The 16,468-nt window shown below is 58.2% G+C and overlaps 1 protein-coding gene across 3 annotated transcripts; it reads left to right on the plus strand.

Moving 5' to 3' along the window:
• The first annotated feature begins 1,390 nt into the window (after window positions 1-1,390).
• Window positions 1,391-15,130, plus strand: VANGL2 (VANGL planar cell polarity protein 2). Of its 3 annotated transcripts, none has more exons than XM_058042789.1 (9): window positions 1,391-1,468; window positions 5,585-5,718; window positions 7,926-8,187; window positions 8,710-8,830; window positions 10,479-11,086; window positions 11,426-11,562; window positions 12,002-12,137; window positions 12,526-12,757; window positions 13,414-15,130. In XM_058042789.1, exons 3-9 carry the CDS (start codon window positions 8,117-8,119, stop codon window positions 13,672-13,674), a joined length of 1,566 nt encoding a protein of 521 aa, XP_057898772.1. In that variant the 5' UTR covers window positions 1,391-1,468; window positions 5,585-5,718; window positions 7,926-8,116; the 3' UTR covers window positions 13,675-15,130. The 3 variants fall into 3 exon arrangements, with proteins under 3 accessions (XP_057898772.1, XP_057898773.1, XP_057898774.1); XM_058042790.1 differs by having other exon boundaries at window positions 1,423-1,455; XM_058042791.1 differs by lacking the exons at window positions 1,391-1,468; window positions 5,585-5,718 and having other exon boundaries at window positions 7,908-8,187.
• The last annotated feature ends 1,338 nt before the right edge of the window (window positions 15,131-16,468 follow it).

Genomic DNA, 16,468 nt, shown 5'->3' on the forward strand with positions numbered 1-16,468 from the left:
AACACGCCGCTCTCCAAATCCCCCAAAATCCCCATCTCTCCTCGCCCCCAATCCCCTCAAAATCCCCCCAAAATTCCCCCGCCCCAAATCCCCTCAAATTCCCCCCAAAATCCCAATCTCCCCTCGCCCTAAATCCTCCTGAAATTCCCCCGCCCCAAATGCCCCAAATCCCCCCATATTCCCCCCAAATTCCCGCTCTCCCCTCGCCCCCCGCCCGAATCCCCACCCGGCCCCGCCTCCCCATTGAGCCCCACACACGCATTTCAATCCCACCAATGGCAGCGCGGCTCTCTGCGCCCGCCTCACGCCATTGGCCAGGGCCCTGGGGGGCGTGGCCAGCGCTTTCCCACCCTCGCCCATTGAGCGCCCGGCTGTTCCGGGCATCGGCCGCGCCCCCCCCGCGCTCCGCGGGCTTTGGGGACCCCCGGGTGGGTTTGGGGGGCTCGGGGGGATTTGGGGTCGCTCCCACTGGGGGAAATGAAGCTGCTGGAGACCCCTGTGTGCCCCCAGAGACCCGTACTGGCTCGGGGGCTGCTGCTGGCCCTGAGCCCCCCAAAAACCCCGGCTCCGCTGCAGGCCGGGGGTCCCCAGGTGTGACCCCAGGTGTGACCCCAGGTGTGTCCCGGGCACCCCATTTCCGCAGACATGGGGCTGGGGTCTTCCAGCACCCCGGAACCGCTGGGGCTGAAGGTCGGGGGTGACCCCAAACCCGGGGGGGCTCGGCCGGACCCCTCCCCAGGACACCCCAAACCCTGAGGGGGGCTCGGGCGGACCCAGGACCCCAAACCCCTTTTTTTGGGGGGAGTTTATGGGGTTCAGAATCCAACCCCAACCCCAAAACAAGGTGGGAGCAGCGGGGCTGTGCCCCACCCTGGGCTGAGACCCCTTTGGGGCAATTTTGGGGGTTCAGACCTCCTTGGAGGGGGCGGTTTTGGGGCTCTGAGACCCCTTTGGGGACAATTTTGGGGTGCGGAGACCGCTTGGGGGAGCTCCGAGCTGGGGAGACACCAAGTGGGGGGACTCAACCCTCCTTGCCCCCCCTAAAAACGGAGATTCATCCCCAAAAACACCGCCCCCTCCCCAAAAACGGGGAACCCTCCTCAAAAAACGGGGGACCCTCCTCAAATAACGCCCCCTCCCCCAAAACAGCGCATCCTCACCCCAAATCCCCCCGGCCTGGGGGGGGTCCCTGGGTGTTCGGGGAGGGGTCCCCAATATCGGGGAGGGGTCCGCGGGTGTCCCCCCGCCCCAAACAATGGCCCCGCAGCGGCGCCGGGAGCGCGCAGCGCAGACAATGGGGCGGGCGCGGGGGCGCTCCGGGGGGAGCCGGGCTTTCCTCCGCCTCCTCCTCCCCTTCCTCCTCCTCCTCCTCCTCCTCCTCCTCCTCCTCCTCCTCCTCCTCCTCCTCCTCCTCCGCCGCCGCCGGCTCCGGGTGCGGGGGGGACGCGCACAAAGGTGCGGGGCGATGGTGAGTGGGGGGCGATGGTGAGTGGGGGGCGCCGGGGGGTCCCGGGGGGATCCGGGGCTGCCGAAGCCGATCCCCGGGGCTGGGCGGGGAGCGGGGCCGGGCCGGGGCCGCGCTCCGTGCGGGAAGGGCCCCGCCGGCCGCGGCTTTTCCTGCGCTCCGGCGGCGGCGGCTGCGGGAGCCCCGGCGGGGAGGGGGCCATGGGACCCCCCGGGAACCCCCTCGGGGCGCGGTGCCACCCCCGGGACCCCCTGGATGTGCCCGGGGCTGCGGCGGGGCTGGCACGGCGGCCTCGGGGCGCTTTGTGCCCATCGCGGGGGCACCTGCGGGGCGTCCCCGGGGTGTCCCCAAGGTGTCCCCAAGGTGTCCCCATGGTGTGCCCGGTGTCCCCACCACCACCCGCGCGGGGTCCCCGGTGTCCCCATCACCCTCGGGGTGTCCCCCGGTGTCTCCTGTGTGTCCCCCCGTCACCTGAGGGGTGTCCCTGGGGTGTCCCCCCCCGCTGTCCCCCCGTGTCCCCACTGTCGCCCCCGGTGTCCCCACGCCCTGCCCGGTGCCCGGGGCCTCCTGTGCCGGGCGTGCCCGGTGCCCCCCGGCTCCGAGACAGCCCCGGCCGGATCCCGAGCCGGTTCCTGGATCCCGAGCCGGTTCCCGCAGATCCCGAGCCGGTTCTGGGATCCCGAGCCGGTTCCTGGATCCCGAGCCGGTTCCCGCAGATCCCGAGCCGGTTCCGGCAGAGCCGCCCTGGATCCCGAGCCGGTTCTTGGATCCCGACCCGGTTCCCGGTTCCCCGAGCCGGTTCTTGGATCCCGAGCCGGTTCCCGGTTCCCCGAGCCGGTTCCCGGATCCCGAGCCGGTTCCTGGAGATCCCTGACCCGGTTCCCGGTTCCCCGAGCCCGTTCCCGGATCCCCGAGCCGGTTCCCGGATCCCAGCCTGGGATGTTTTGTTGTTTTTCCTTTGGGATTCTCTTCTTCCCCCCGCGGGCGGAGGTGAAAACGCAACAAAACAACGAAAAAGAAATGAAAACAGCAACAACAACAAAAAGAGGAGATTTCGGGAAAATTCAAATCTCCTCCTGGAGGAGCCCCCGGCAGAAATCCGAGGCTGGGGCCGGGACCCAGACGGGACCCCGAGGATTTTCCCGGCGCTTTGTGAAGCTCGGATGATTTAATTAATGAACAATTAACAATTAGCGGGCGGCGGGCCCGAGGTGCCCCCGCGTCCCCAATTCCAGAGGGCTTGGGGACAATCCCGGCCCTCGGAGCGATCCCACGGCAGGAAGGAATTCCCGGTGTTTCCCCCCCGGCTGCCGGCAGACAATGGGTCGGAGGGAGCAGCCCCGGATCCGGCTCGGTTCGGGATTCGGGATGGGATTCCCGAGAGGTTTTTATGGATTTATTGTCCGGGCGCGGGTGCCGAGGCCTGGGAAGGGATTCGGGAATTCCCAAATTGGGAATTCCGGCCCAAGCCGAGGAGGTTCAGCCCCGCGGGATCCCTGGATGTGGTGGGAACGTCGCGGCGCTCCTGGATCCCGCCGGATCCCGACCCTGCGCCGCTTTTCTGGGATCCAGGAGGTGGAAAATGGAATCGGGGGGGGATCCCAAAGGATCGGGAGCTGCTGGAGCAGAGTTCTCATGGATCCAAAGCCAAATCCTGGGAGATCCCAGCGTCCTTTGGGGGCAGGAATTGGGATTTTGGGGTTTTTCCTGAAGAAAACATCGGAATTCCCAGCAAGGACATGGATTTATGGGATGGTCCTTCCCGAATCCCATGGAGACACCTGGAAGCGGATTTGGGATTGCTGGAAAGATGAGATTTGGGATTTCTCCAGGGAATCCTGAGTGTTCCCCAGGAATTTGGGATTTCTCCAGGGAATCCTGAGCGTTCTCTGGGAATTTGGGATTTCTCCAGGGAATCCTGAGCGTTCTCTGGGAATTTGGGATTTCTCCAGGGAATCCTGAGCGTTCTCCGGGAATTTGGGATTTCTCCAGGGAATCCTGAGGAATTCCCCAGAAATTTGGGATTTCTCCATGGAATCCTGAGTGTTCCCCAGGAATCTGGGATTCCTCCAGGGAATCCTGAGCGTTCTCCTGGAATTTGGGATGGGGGAATTCAGGGAAGGGATGGGGAGATGGGATTTGGGATTTCTCCAGGGAATCCTGAGTGTTCCCCAGGAATTTGGGATGGGGGGATTTAGGGATGTGGGGTGGGAATTCCAGAATCCTGGGATATTTTGCTGGGAACTTGGGAGGATCCAGGGGGGATTTGGGATCTGATCCCAGGGAATGGGGGCAGGACAAGAGGGAACGGCCTCGAGCTGTGCCAGGGCTGGAAATTTGGGATGGTTTTTCCATGGGAAAAGGGTCGGGAAGGGGCTCAGGTGGGGCTGGACCCCCATCCCCGCAGGGAATCCCTGGAATTGGGATTTGATCCATCCCAGCTCGGACTCGGTGACCTCGGAGATCTTTCCCGGGATTTTCTGGGATTCCCACCCCCCTCATTCCCAGCCCTCCCCAGTTCCTCCAGGATGGGAATTCCGGATCCTTCATCCATCAGATTCCTCCTCTCCAAGTGGGATTTTTCCCAGGAAATCTCATTCCCAGCTTTCCCAGAACCCCGGATCGGGAAGGAGCCGATTTCCCGCTTGGAATTCTCCCTCTGGAGCCGTTGGGAAGAAGCTTTTTCATCAGGAAACGCTTTGGATCTATCGGTTTTATTTTTAATTTAATTTTCGCTCTTTTGGGGAACATTTGAATCCCAAACGTTGGATTTGAGGTTCCAGGACTTTGATGCCCATAAAAATTCCAGCCTGGACTTGAAGGCGTCAGGAATGGCGAAGCCTCTCCGGCCCTGGGGGGGTTTTTTGGGGAGCTTTGATCATCCCGGGATTAAAAAATGGGAATTTTCCTCCTCCTCCTCCTCTTTTGCATCCGGCTCTGGCTCCCGGCGTCTCCCAGAGCCCGGGAACCCATTCCCGGCTTTTCCTGGGCTGTGGAACCGGCTCTGCTGGAAAAGATTCCAAGAAAAATCCCTCTTTTTTTTGTTTAATTCTGGAACGAGAGGATGAGGAGTTCCAGGGTCCCGGATTGCTGCTGGAATTCCCAAATTCCCTTTGGGACGGGGACAATACCTGTGAAACTCGTGGACTCCTGGAAAATCCCGAATTTATTTTGGCTGAATCCGCAGGCTGGGGACAAGAGACCTCGGAACACCTGGAAAATCCTGGGATTCATGGAAAACCACAGGAATTCTGAAAAACCCCAGGATTTGTGGAAAACCCCAGGAATTCATGGGAAACCCCAAGTTCACTTCAGCCGCAGACACCGGGATTTCGGGAAAACTCAGGGATTCCTGGAAAATCCTGGGATTCATGGAAAACCCTAGGAATTCTGGAAAACCCCAGGATTCATGGAAAACCCTAGGATTTGTAGAAAACCCCAGGATTTCTGGAAAATCCCAAGTTCACTCCAGCTGCAGACACCGGGATTTTGGGAAAACTCAGGAATTCCTGGGAAATCCCAAATCTATCCCGGCCGATTATCCAGAGGGACAATTCCCAAAAATGTTGGGATGCCTGGGGTGGGGGAATGTCCAATCGCTTTTCTGTGGTGCTCCCAAGGAATTCCTGAGCAACGGGATCTGGGAATTGGCGGGATTCGGAAATTGGTGAAAACTGAAAATTGGCAGGATTGGGGAATTGACAGGAGTTGGAAATTGGCGGGGTTTAAAAATTGACGGAATTGAGGAATTGGTGGGATTTGAAAATGGATGGGATTGAAAATTGGCGGGATTTAAAAATTGGCGGGAGTGGAAAATTGGCGGGATTGGAAATTGGTGGGATTGGTGGGATTTGAAAATTGGCAAGATTGGGGACTTGGTGGGATTCAGAAATCGATGGGATTGAAAATTGGTGGGATTTTAAATTGGCGGCATTTGAAAATTGGCAGGAGTTGGGAGTTGATGGGATTTGAAAATTGGCGGGATTGGGTAATCTGGGAATTCGGGAGTTCGGACTTTGGGAATTTGGGAATTTTGGAATTTGGGATTTAGGAATTTTGGAATCTGGGAATTCGGGATTTTGGGAATTGCTCCCGAATTCCCGTTGTTTGCCTCCGCAGCTCCCCCCCGTGCCCGTGCCGTGAGCAGCCCCCCATGCCCGGCCCGTGGTCCATGCCGGCCCCTCCGGAGGCTCCGGACGCCCCAAAGGCCTCGGAGAGCGCCGGGACGGAGCCGCCGCCGCCAGAGCCGCCCGGTGAGGGAGCCCGGGGAGACTGGGGGGACTGGGGATACTGGGAGGGGAGCCGGGCACCACTGGGGATACTGGGGATACTGGGAGGGGAGCTGGGCACCACTGGGGATGCTGGGAGTACTGGGGATACTGGGGGGACTGAGGATACTGGGATGGGAGCCGGGCACCACTGGGGATACTGGGGATACTGGGACAGGATCCACCCCTTTGCTGGGGGGACTGGGGATACTGAGAGGAGAGCCAGGCACCACTGGGGGGACTGGGATGGGATCCGGCCATTACTGGGGATACTGGGACAGGATCCAGGCACTACTGTGGATACTGGGAGGGGAGCCGGCCATTACTGGGGGGACTGGGGATACTGGGATGGGAGCCGGCCATTACTGGGGGGACTGGGGATACTGGGATGGGAGCCGGCCATTACTGGGGATACTGGAGACACTGGAATGGGATCCAGGCATTACTGGGGATACTGGGGATACTGGAATGGGATCCAGGCATTACTGGGGGGACTGGGGATACTGGGATGGGAGCCGGCCATTACTGGGGATACTGGAGACACTGGAATGGGATCCAGGCATTACTGGGGATACTGGGATGGGAGCCAGCCATTACTGGGGATACTGGGAGGGGAGCCAGGCATTACTGGGGATACTGGGAAGGGAGCCAGGCATTACTGGGGATACTGGGGATGTTGGGAGGGGATCCAGGCATTACTGGGGATACTGAGATGGGATCTAGCCCTTACTGGGGATACTGGGATGGGATCCAGGCATTACTGGGATAACTCGGGATACTGGGATGGGATCCAGGCATTACTGGGGATACTGGGGATACTGGAATGGGATCCAGGCATTACTGGGGATACTGGGGATACTGGGAGGGGAGCCAGGCATTACTGGGGATACTGAGATGGGATCTAGCCCTTACTGGGGATACTGGGATGGGATCCAGCCACTACTGGGGAGACTGGGGATACTGGGATGGGATCCAGCCATTACTGGGATAACTCGGGATACTGGGATGGGATCCAGGCCTTACTGGGGTTACTGGGGTTACTGGGACAGAATCCAGACATTACTGGAGAGACTGGGACATACTGGGATAGGATCCGTCCATTATTGGGGTTACTGGGAGCCTGGGATCCAGCCCTTACTGGGGTTACTGGAGAGCCCTTACTGGGGTTACTGGAGAGCCCTTACTGGGGTTACTGGGAGGATGGGAAGTCTGGCATCCAGCTCTTACTGGTGTTACTGGGACATACTGGGACAGGATCCACCCCATTACTGGGACATACTGGGACAGGATCCAGCCCATTACTGGGACATACTGGGACAGGATCCACCCCATTACTGGGACATACTGGGACAGGATCCAGCCCTTACTGGGGTTACTGGGCCATACTGGGACCCCCCAGCGTCTCCCGGCCCCGTTCCCGTCTCCCGGGCGACGGCGGCAGCGGGAACGGCCTCGGTTTCCATGGAGATCCGTGCGGGATCATCCGGAATTCCGGACAAAGGAATTCCCCCCTTCCCCCTTTGCGCCTCCCTGACCCCTTTCCCCCTTTCCCGGGGCCTTGGAAAAGGGGCCCGAGGGGGTTTTGGGGTGGATTCGGTGGGAATGGGATTTCCATGGAAACCCGGGAGGCTGCGACGGCTCCCAGAGGCAGCTGGGGCCTCCCGGACTGCGGGGTCGGGGCGCCCAGATTCCCCCAAAACCCTGGGGAAAGGTTTGGCAGGATCATCCCGAGGGAATCCCAAATTCCCAGATTCCCAAGGGCAGGGGGGGCACAACCCCAGATCCCAAATTCCCTTTCCCTGCCCATCCCGAATTTCCTCTCCCTGCCCATCCCGAATTTCCTCTCCCTGCCCATCCCGAATTTCCTCTCCCTGCCCATCCCGAATTCCCTTTCCCTGCCCATCCCAAATTCCCTTTCCCTGCTCATCCCAAATTCCCTTTCCCTTCCCATCCCGAATTTCCTCTCCCTGCCCATCCCAAATCCCCTTTCCCTCCTGACCCCAAATTCCCTTTCCTGGCCCCATTTCCCACCAGGCAATGGGATGCAGGGACAGGAGGGGCTCTGGTCCATCCTGGGCCATCCTGGTCCATCCTGGGCCATCCTGGACCATCCTGGGCCATCCTGGACCATCCTGGTCCATCCTGGGCCATCCTGGGCCGGCCCCGGTGACGCTCCCCGTGTGTCCCCGCAGGTGGGCGCGTCCTTTTCTCCTGAGCGAGGCCACCCCAAGGTGACAAAATTGAGCCCCTCAAGGTGACGGTCGATCTCCTGAAGGTGCCCCTGGGCCTGAAGAAGCCCCCGCTGAAGGAGGCCCTGGCCGCCCTCCCGGGGAAGCCCAAAGCCCAAATCCTGGAGCGGCACAAGCCCCGGCGCTCCGACGCCATGGACAACGAGTCCCAGTACTCCGGGTACTCCTACAAATCCGGCCACTCCCGCAGCTCCCGCAAGCACAGGTGAGGGACCCGCACCCCTGTCCCCACCCTTGGAGGGTGTCCCCATGACCCCAGTCCCAAGAGAAGTCCCAGTCCCACTTTCCCCCCTTTTTCCCCCATTTTTCCTGCTTTTTCCCCACTTTTTATCCACTTTTTTCTCACCATTTTCCCCATTTTTTCCCCATTTTACCTTCTTTCCCCCATTTTCCCCCCATTTTGTCCCCATTTTCCCCTCCATTTCCCCCCATTTTTCCTGATTTTTCCCACTTTTTTCCTTCTTTTTTTTTCCTTCTTTTTTCCTTCTTTTTTTTCCTTCTTTTTTTTCCTTCTTTTTTCCTGCTTTTTTCCTGCTTTTTTCCTGCTTTTTTCCTGCTTTTTTCCTGCTTTTTTCCTCATTTCCCCCCATTTTTCCCATATTTTCCTCCATTTTCCCTGCGATTTTTCCCCATTTCCCCCCCACACTTCCCCCCACTTTTCCTGCTTTTTTTCTCCTTTATTCCTGCTTTTTTTCCCTTTTTCCCCCATTTTCCCCGCTTTCCCCAGGGATCGGCGGGAGCGGCACCGCTCCAAGAGCCGGGACGGGACGCGCGGGGACAAATCGGTGACGATCCAAGCGCCGGGGGAGCCTCTGCTGGACAACGAATCCACGCGGGGCGACGAGAGGGTGAGCGCGGTGGGGGGACACAGGGCTGGAACCCCCCGCCGAGGGATGAGGGAATTTTTCCCGTTGGAATTTTTCCCGGCGGAATTTTCCCCGTCGGAATTCCTCCCGGCGGGATTTCCCGGCCGAGCGGTCCGGCCGGTCGGGCCGGTCCTGTGGGGAGAACGAGAAAATGAGAAAACGAGAAGGAGACGCGGCTCCGGCGCCAGGGCTGGAAAACGCCCCCGGGATCTGATCCCCAGTGAACCCAAACTTTGAGGATTTGCCCCAAATTCCTGCCCAGATGGGACAGGGGAGGCTGCCCCGCCCTTGGTGCCCCTCGTTCCCAAATTCTGGAATTTCTCCAGCTCGATCCCGGCCTTTCATCCTGTCCCAATCCGCCCACGCCGGCGGCGGCTCCGGCGCTTTTCATGTTCCCTCTGCGGCAGCTTTTCCTGGGAATGAGGGCTTTTCCTGGGAATGAGGGCTTTTTCTGGGAATGAGGGCTTTTCCTGGGAATGAGGGATTTTTCTGGGAATGAGGGCTCTTCCTGGGAATGGGGGCTTTTCCTGGGAATGGGGCTCCCGGAGCCGCCCTGGAGCGTCCCAGTCTTCGCTTTGCCCCTTGGAATGAAATCCATGGAGCTCTGGAATTGCTTGGATGGGAATCATCCCATGGGCAGGGACCCCTCCCACCATCCCAGGGCGCTCCGGGCTGGAATTGGGGCTGGAATTATCCAGTGATCCATGGAAAAAACAGGAATTGGGCTGGAATTGGGGCTGGAATTATCCAGTGATCCATGGAAAAACAGAGAAGAATCTCCCAGTTTTCCTGGCAGGAATCTGTGGGGAAACTTCTGACATGGAAAACGAAAAACAAACCCCAGATTCCAGGAATGTCCGAGTGCCCAAAACCAGGATGAGGGAAAGACACACGGACAGGGGTGGGAGAAAGAATACGGCTGGGAAGGAATCCAGGAATTTTGGCACCTCTCTGGCTGGGAGAGGGGGTTCTGGAGCGGGGAAGGGCCTGTCTGGAGCCATTCCCGACAATTCCTGACAATTCCCAACGATTCCTGACCGCTCCAAGCATTCCCAAGCATTCCCAAGCATTCCCAAGCATTCCCAGCCTTCCCGGCGCGGGCAGCACTGCGGGGGCGTGCCGGGCGTGTTCCTGCTGGTCCTGCCAGCCAGGAAGGGTTGGCCAGGAAATCCGGGAGCTTCCTGGTCCCAAAGCTGCTCCTGGCGGAGCTTTCCCGATCCCAAAGCTGCTCCTGACACAGCCGGAGCTTTCCCGGAGGGAGAATTCCCAGCGGAATTCCCAGGCCCGGGCTGAGGTTCCTCCACCCTGAGGAGGGCGATGGCTCCGGGCAGCGCTCCCGGCGTGGAGGTGGGATGGGGGTTTGGGGAACAGGGAATGAAGGAATTGGGACTGAGGGAATTCGGGAACCAACCCTTGGAATGTGCCCTGTCACCTCCCCGGGGTGGCATTTCCTGGAGATGCGGTGGGTGGGAGGTCCTGGAGGTCAGGTGGGACAGGTGGGACACGGAGCCACCCCTCAGAATGTCCCCTGGTCAGGATGACACCTGGGTGGTCAGAGGGAGGTCCTGCAGGTGAGGTGGGACAGGTGGGACACAAAGCCACCCCTCGAAACGTCCCATCCCCTCCCCAGGACGACAACTGGGGCGAGACCACCACGGTGGTGACGGGCACGTCGGAGCACAGCATCTCCCACGATGACCTCACGCGCATCACCAAGGACATGGAGGACAGCGCCCACCTGGACTGCTCCCGCCACCTGGGCGTGGCCCTGGGCGCGGCCCTGGCGCTCCTGGCCTTCCTCACGCCCTTGGCCTTCCTCCTCCTCCCGCAGCTGCTGTGGCGGGAGGAGCTGGAGCCCTGCGGGACGCCCTGCGAGGGGCTCTTCATCTCGGTGGCCTTCAAGCTCCTCATCCTCCTGCTGGGCAGCTGGGCCCTGTTCTTCCGCCGCCCCAAAGCCTTCTTCCCGCGCGTCTTCGTCTTCCGCGCGCTCCTCATGGTGCTGGTGTTCCTGCTGGTGGTGTCCTACTGGCTCTTCTACGGCGTGCGGATCCTGGACTCGCGGGACCGCAACTACCGCGGCGTGGTGCAGTTCGCCGTGTCGCTGGTGGACGCGCTGCTCTTCGTGCACTACCTGGCCGTGGTGCTGCTGGAGCTGCGGCAGCTGCAGCCCCAGTTCACGCTCAAGGCCGTGCGCTCGGCCGACGGCGCCAGCCGCTTCTACAACGTCGGCCACCTCAGGTGGGGACGGCCGCGGTGGCGGCGCGGGTGGATGTTCTCGTGGTGGGAATGGGGCTTTTGTAACGTGGGCTTGGTGGGTGTTCTCGTGGTGGGAGCTCTTTTCTCTGGGAATTGATGGAATCACGGAATGGTTTGGGTTGGAAGGACCTCGCAGATCCATGGGCAGGGACACCTCCCACCATCCCAGGTGGCTCCAACCCGACCTTGGACACTCCAGGGATGGCACAGCCACATTTTTTCTGGGGAATTCCCTCCCAGCCCCTGCTGTCCCTCGGTGTGTGTCCCCCCCACGCACTCCCGCTCTCCCCCTGCCCCACGTTCCCGATGTTCCCCCCACAGCATCCAGCGAGCGGCCGTGTGGATCCTGGAGAATTACTACCACGACTTCCCGGTCTACAACCCCGCCCTGCTCAACCTCCCAAAATCCGTCCTCTCCAAGAAAATGTCCGGCTTTAAGGTCTATTCCCTCGGCGAGGGTGAGGTTCCATTCCCCCTTTCCCCTCTTGGCTTCCCCTTCTCCTTCTCCTCCCGTTCCTCCATCCTCATCCTCGCGGTCGCTCTCGTGGACGTTTCTCCATCCCCGTCCTTGTGTTCATCTCCCGAATTTTTTGGGGGGAGCTCCGGGTTCTTTCTCTCTGGAATTTTTTGAGGGGAGTTCCAGGGGTTTCCTCCCTTCCTCTCCAGAATTTTTTGGCGTGTTTCCTCCCTTCCTCTCTGGAATTTTTTGGAGGGATCTCTGGGTGCTTCCTCCCTTCCTCTCCGGAATTTTTTGGATGGAGCTCTGGGTGCTTCCTCTCTGGAATTTTTTGGAGGGAGCTCCAGGGGTTTCCTCCCTTCCTCTCTGGAATTTTTTTGGGGGGGAGCTCCGGCTGCTTTTTCCGAGCTCATCCCCAGTCTGGATGGCTCCACCAACAGAGAATTCCACCAACAACTCCACGGGGCAGTCGCGGGCGGTGATCGCCGCGGCGGCGCGGCGGCGCGACAACAGCCACAACGAGTTCTACTACGAGGAGGCCGAGCACGAGCGCCGGGTGCGCAAACGCCGTGCCAGGTGAGGAAAAATCCACGGATTCCCCGATTTGGGAATGCTGTGGTGGGTTCTTTCCAGGTTTTTCATGGATGGGGATGTTCCAATTGGTGATTCCAGATCAACACAAGGGCAGTGGTTTGGAGGGGTTGTCAGCTGAGTTGATTGAAGCTTTGGTTCTTTCATCCGAGTGAATCCCAGCAGATCCAAGATTCCCATCCTGGATCCATGGAGATTCCAATCCTAAATCCAAGGGAGTTTAGCATCCCAGACCCAAGGGAGTTTCCATGCTAAATCCAAGCAGTTTTCTAACCTAAATCCAAGGGAGTGTCCATCCTAAATCCACGGGGTTTTTATCCCAAATCCACAAGTTTTCCATCCCAAACCCCCGGGTTCCCCGCCTCTCCCACAGGCTGGTGGTGGCGGTGGAGGAGGCCTTCACGCACATCAAGCGGCTGCAGGAGGAGGAGCAGAAGAACCCGCGGGAGATCATGGACCCGCGCGAGGCCGCCCAGGCCATCTTCGCCTCCATGGCCCGCGCCATGCAGAAGTACCTGAGGACCACCAAGCAGCAGCCCTACCACACCATGGAGAGCATCCTGCAGCACCTCGAGTTCTGCATCACCCACGACATGACCCCCAAGGTGCCCACACGGGGGTTTGGGTGGAATTAATCCCATCTGGGATAAAAAATGAGGGGTTGGAGTGAGGTGGGGTTGGGTTCTTCTCGTGGGGAACTGGGAATGGAGCTGGAGCTGCTGGAGAAGGGAATGGAGAATCCTGAGGGTGATGGAGGGGCTCAGCCTGGAGAAAAGGGGGATCCAGGGGGGATTTGGGATCTGCCAGGGAGGGATTTGGGGTCTGCCAGGGGGGATTTGGGATCTGATCCCAGAGAAAAGGGAGGATCCAGGGGGGATTTGGGATCTGCCAGGGTGGATTTGGGATCTGACCCCAGGGAATGGGGCAGGACAAGAGGGAACGGCCTCAAGCTGTGCCAGGGGAGGCTCAGGGTGGGAAATTTGGGAAAATCCCTCCTGGAAAGGCCTTGGGAGGGGCTCAGGGAGGTTTGGAGTGACCACTCAAGGAATTCCTGGAATTCTGGGGGACCAGGTGAGGATTGTCCCCAGCTCTGACTCGATGACCTCAGAGCTCTTTCCCAACCTGGACAATTCCCAAAAGTACCCAAAAATACCCAAAAATCCCCAAAGCAGCACCACAGGGCTGTTTTCCCTCCAAAACAAACCAAAACCAGGTCCGGGCCACCTGGATGTGACATCCCCTGTCCTTGCCCTCTCCCAAGGCCTTCCTGGAGCGGTACCTGACGGCCGGCCCCACCATCCAGTACCACAAGGACCGCTGGCTGGCCAAGCAGTGGACACTGGTCAGCGAGGAGCCGGTGACCAACGGCCTCAAGGACGGCGTGGTCTTCGTGCTCAAGCGCCAGGACTTCAGCCTGGTGGTGTCCACCAAGAAGATCCCGTTCTTCAAGCTCTCCGAGGAGTTCGTGGACCCCAAGTCGCACAAGTTCATCATGAGGCTGCAGTCGGAGACCTCGGTGTGATTGGGCCGTGTTGGGATTTTTCCCGAATCCTTCCGGCTCCGAATCTCCCAAATTTGGCTCCTCCGGCGCCGCCGGGACGCGGAAAACCGGGAGAAGCGCTCCCGGCTCCGGCGCCTTGCTGGGATCATGACCACTCGTCCTTTCTTGAGGTGGCTGAGCGCCTTCTCCTCACCCTCCTCCTCCTCTTCCTCCTCATTCCCGAAATCCGGATCCTTTTGGAGCCGGAACTCAAGGGCTAATCCCAAGAATTCCCAACTTCCTTCTTCACCAGCGTCCTGGAGCAGCTCCGGGGTCCCACCAACCTCCTGCTCCTCCTGTCCGTGTTCTCCTGGACATCTGTCCTGGCTCTGGCCTTAAACCACTTCCCAGCTTGGGATCCCAAGGGAATTTTGGAAGCGTCTCCAGGAATCCGTGGCTGCTATGGAAAAGCTCCCCCTGGTGCACCCCCAGGTTTTGGGAGCATCCTCCTCGCCTCTGCTGAATTTTTAGGAAAAACGAGCGGAAATCTGGGGTTTTTTGGAGGAGCTGAAGGTCGAATTGAGGTTTTGGGAGGGTTTTTTTGGGTGGGTTTTGCTGCTCCTGGGGGGATCCACATCCCAAATTCCAGCGGGAGCTTCCCGGTGCCGTGATCCTGGATCCGTGACCCTGAGGAGCTCCATGAGATCTCAGCGAGATCCTTCAGGAACGTCCCTCAAATGAGGCGATCCCACAGAATTCCCATCGGGATGCAAAAAGAAAAAAATTCATTTTTTCGCCTTGTCCTGGTTTTGTTTCTAAGGTCGCAAATACCTCACGGATGGATTTGGGATTTTATTCCCAATTTTTTTTTTGGTTTTTCTCCCCGCTCCAGCTCCCACCTCCACCCTCGTGGGGCCGGAAGTGCCGGATTTCATTCCAGGAGTTTTGGGGTCGGGTTTTGGGGTCGATTTTGTCCTAAGCACTAAAAAAGGGGGAGTTTGGAGCCAGGGGAGGCTTCCCCAGTAAGCACCAGTAGCAAAATGGGGGGATCCACCCCCTACCCGAATTCCAGGAAATTCCTGGGTTTTTTGGGAGTTTTAGGAGAAATTTTTTGGGCAATTTGTACTGGGAGCCCATTTTGGGCCATTTTCCTGAAAAAAAAAAGAAAAAAAAAGGGGGGGGGTGGATCTTCCTGTGAGGGGTGGGGAGTTCTCAATTCCATTTGGGAATTTTGGGAGATCAAAATTCCCTTTTTTTGGTTCCGTTTTCGGGGTCGGGTTTGGATTTTGTTTTCCCGCAGAGCCGAGGTTTCCGTGCATGCGTGTAGAAAGTTGTAAAATGTCAAATTAATGGTTTTTAATATATAAAGAAAGCTTGGATTTTCCCGGAGTTTTGCAGTGGATCGGAGCGTTCCGGCAGTGGTAGGAATTTTTTTTCCGTTGGTGTTTGGTTGTTTTTTTGGGCTTTTTTTTGTTTTATTTTATTTTTTTTTTTCATAGAGGAACTAAAATTGTACAATTTTGTTTTTTTTAATAAAATAAATCTGTTTTGAATTTTTTTTTCTTTTTTAAATTTATTTCGGCTCGGGGGCTGTGGGGCCAAGAGTTTGGGGTTTGTGGGGCCGAGGATTTGGGGTGTGTGGGGTGAAGTTTGGGGGTCTGTAGGGACAAGGATTTGGGGGTTGTGGGGTGAAGGATTTGGGGTCCAATGGGCAGAGATTTGGGATTTATGGGGCAAAGAATTTGGGATTTTTGGGGCCAAAACCTTGGGATTTTGGGGGCTGATGGTTTGGGGTCGATGCCCAATCCCTCCTGCACTCATCCCACCCCCAAATCCCCCAGAACCACCCCAAAACCACGGAGGAAAACATCAGAGTGGGCTGCGTGTCCTGGCAGAGGAATTCCAAGGATTTTTTGGGATAAAATCCCACTTTTTGTGCTGTTCCTCGTGCAGGGGACACTGGAGGGGCCTCGGAGTGGCATCGTGTCCCCAGGGTGGGGTTGGGGCCACCCCGGGACCCTCAGGAGCCTCCTGGGGGTGAGTCTGGCTGGGGAGGAGAAAATCGGGAATTGGGAGAGGCTGGAATTGTCCCTTTTTCTTGGGAATTGTCCCTTTATCCCGGGAATTTTCCCTTTTTCCCAGGAATTTTCCCTTTTTCCCCCAGGAATTCCCATTTTCCCAGGAATTTTCCCTTTAGCCCAGGAATTCCCTTTTCCCAGAAATTGTCCCTTTTTCCCGGGAATTTTCCCTTTTCCCATGAATTCCTTTTATCCCAGAAATATTCAATTTTTTTCCCAGGAATTTTCCCTTTATCCCAGGAATTTTCCCCTTATCCCAGGAATTTTCCCATTTCCCCAGGAATTTTCCCTTTTCCCCAGGAATTTTCCCATTTCCCCCGGAATTCCCATTTTCCCAGGAATTTTCCCTTTTCCCCAGGAATTTTCCTTTTTTCCCAGGAAATCCCATTTCCCCAGGAATTCAGTTTTTTCCCAGGAATTTTCCCATTTCCCCAGGAATTTTCCCATTTCCCCAGGAATTTTCCCTTTCCCCATCAATACCAGGGGCTGGGGGGGCTCTGGCGGGTCCAAGGGGGTCTCGGTCTCCTCCGGGATTTTTGGGATAGGCTCGTGGACGTGGGGCTGGACCAGAGCTCCCAGATCTGCAAGGGAAGGGTCGGGATGAGGGCTGGGAATCTCCGGGATTTGGGAATTCTGGGAATCTCCGGGATTTGGGAATTCTGGAGCGGTTTGGGATGGGAGGAGCTTTAGGATCATCCCGATCCCATGGGAAGGGACATTGCCACCATCCCAAACTGGAATTGGGAACTTCCAGGGAT

This window comes from Melospiza georgiana, chromosome 33 (genome assembly GCF_028018845.1).
Source record: "Melospiza georgiana isolate bMelGeo1 chromosome 33, bMelGeo1.pri, whole genome shotgun sequence".
NCBI lineage: Eukaryota > Metazoa > Chordata > Aves > Passeriformes > Passerellidae > Melospiza > Melospiza georgiana.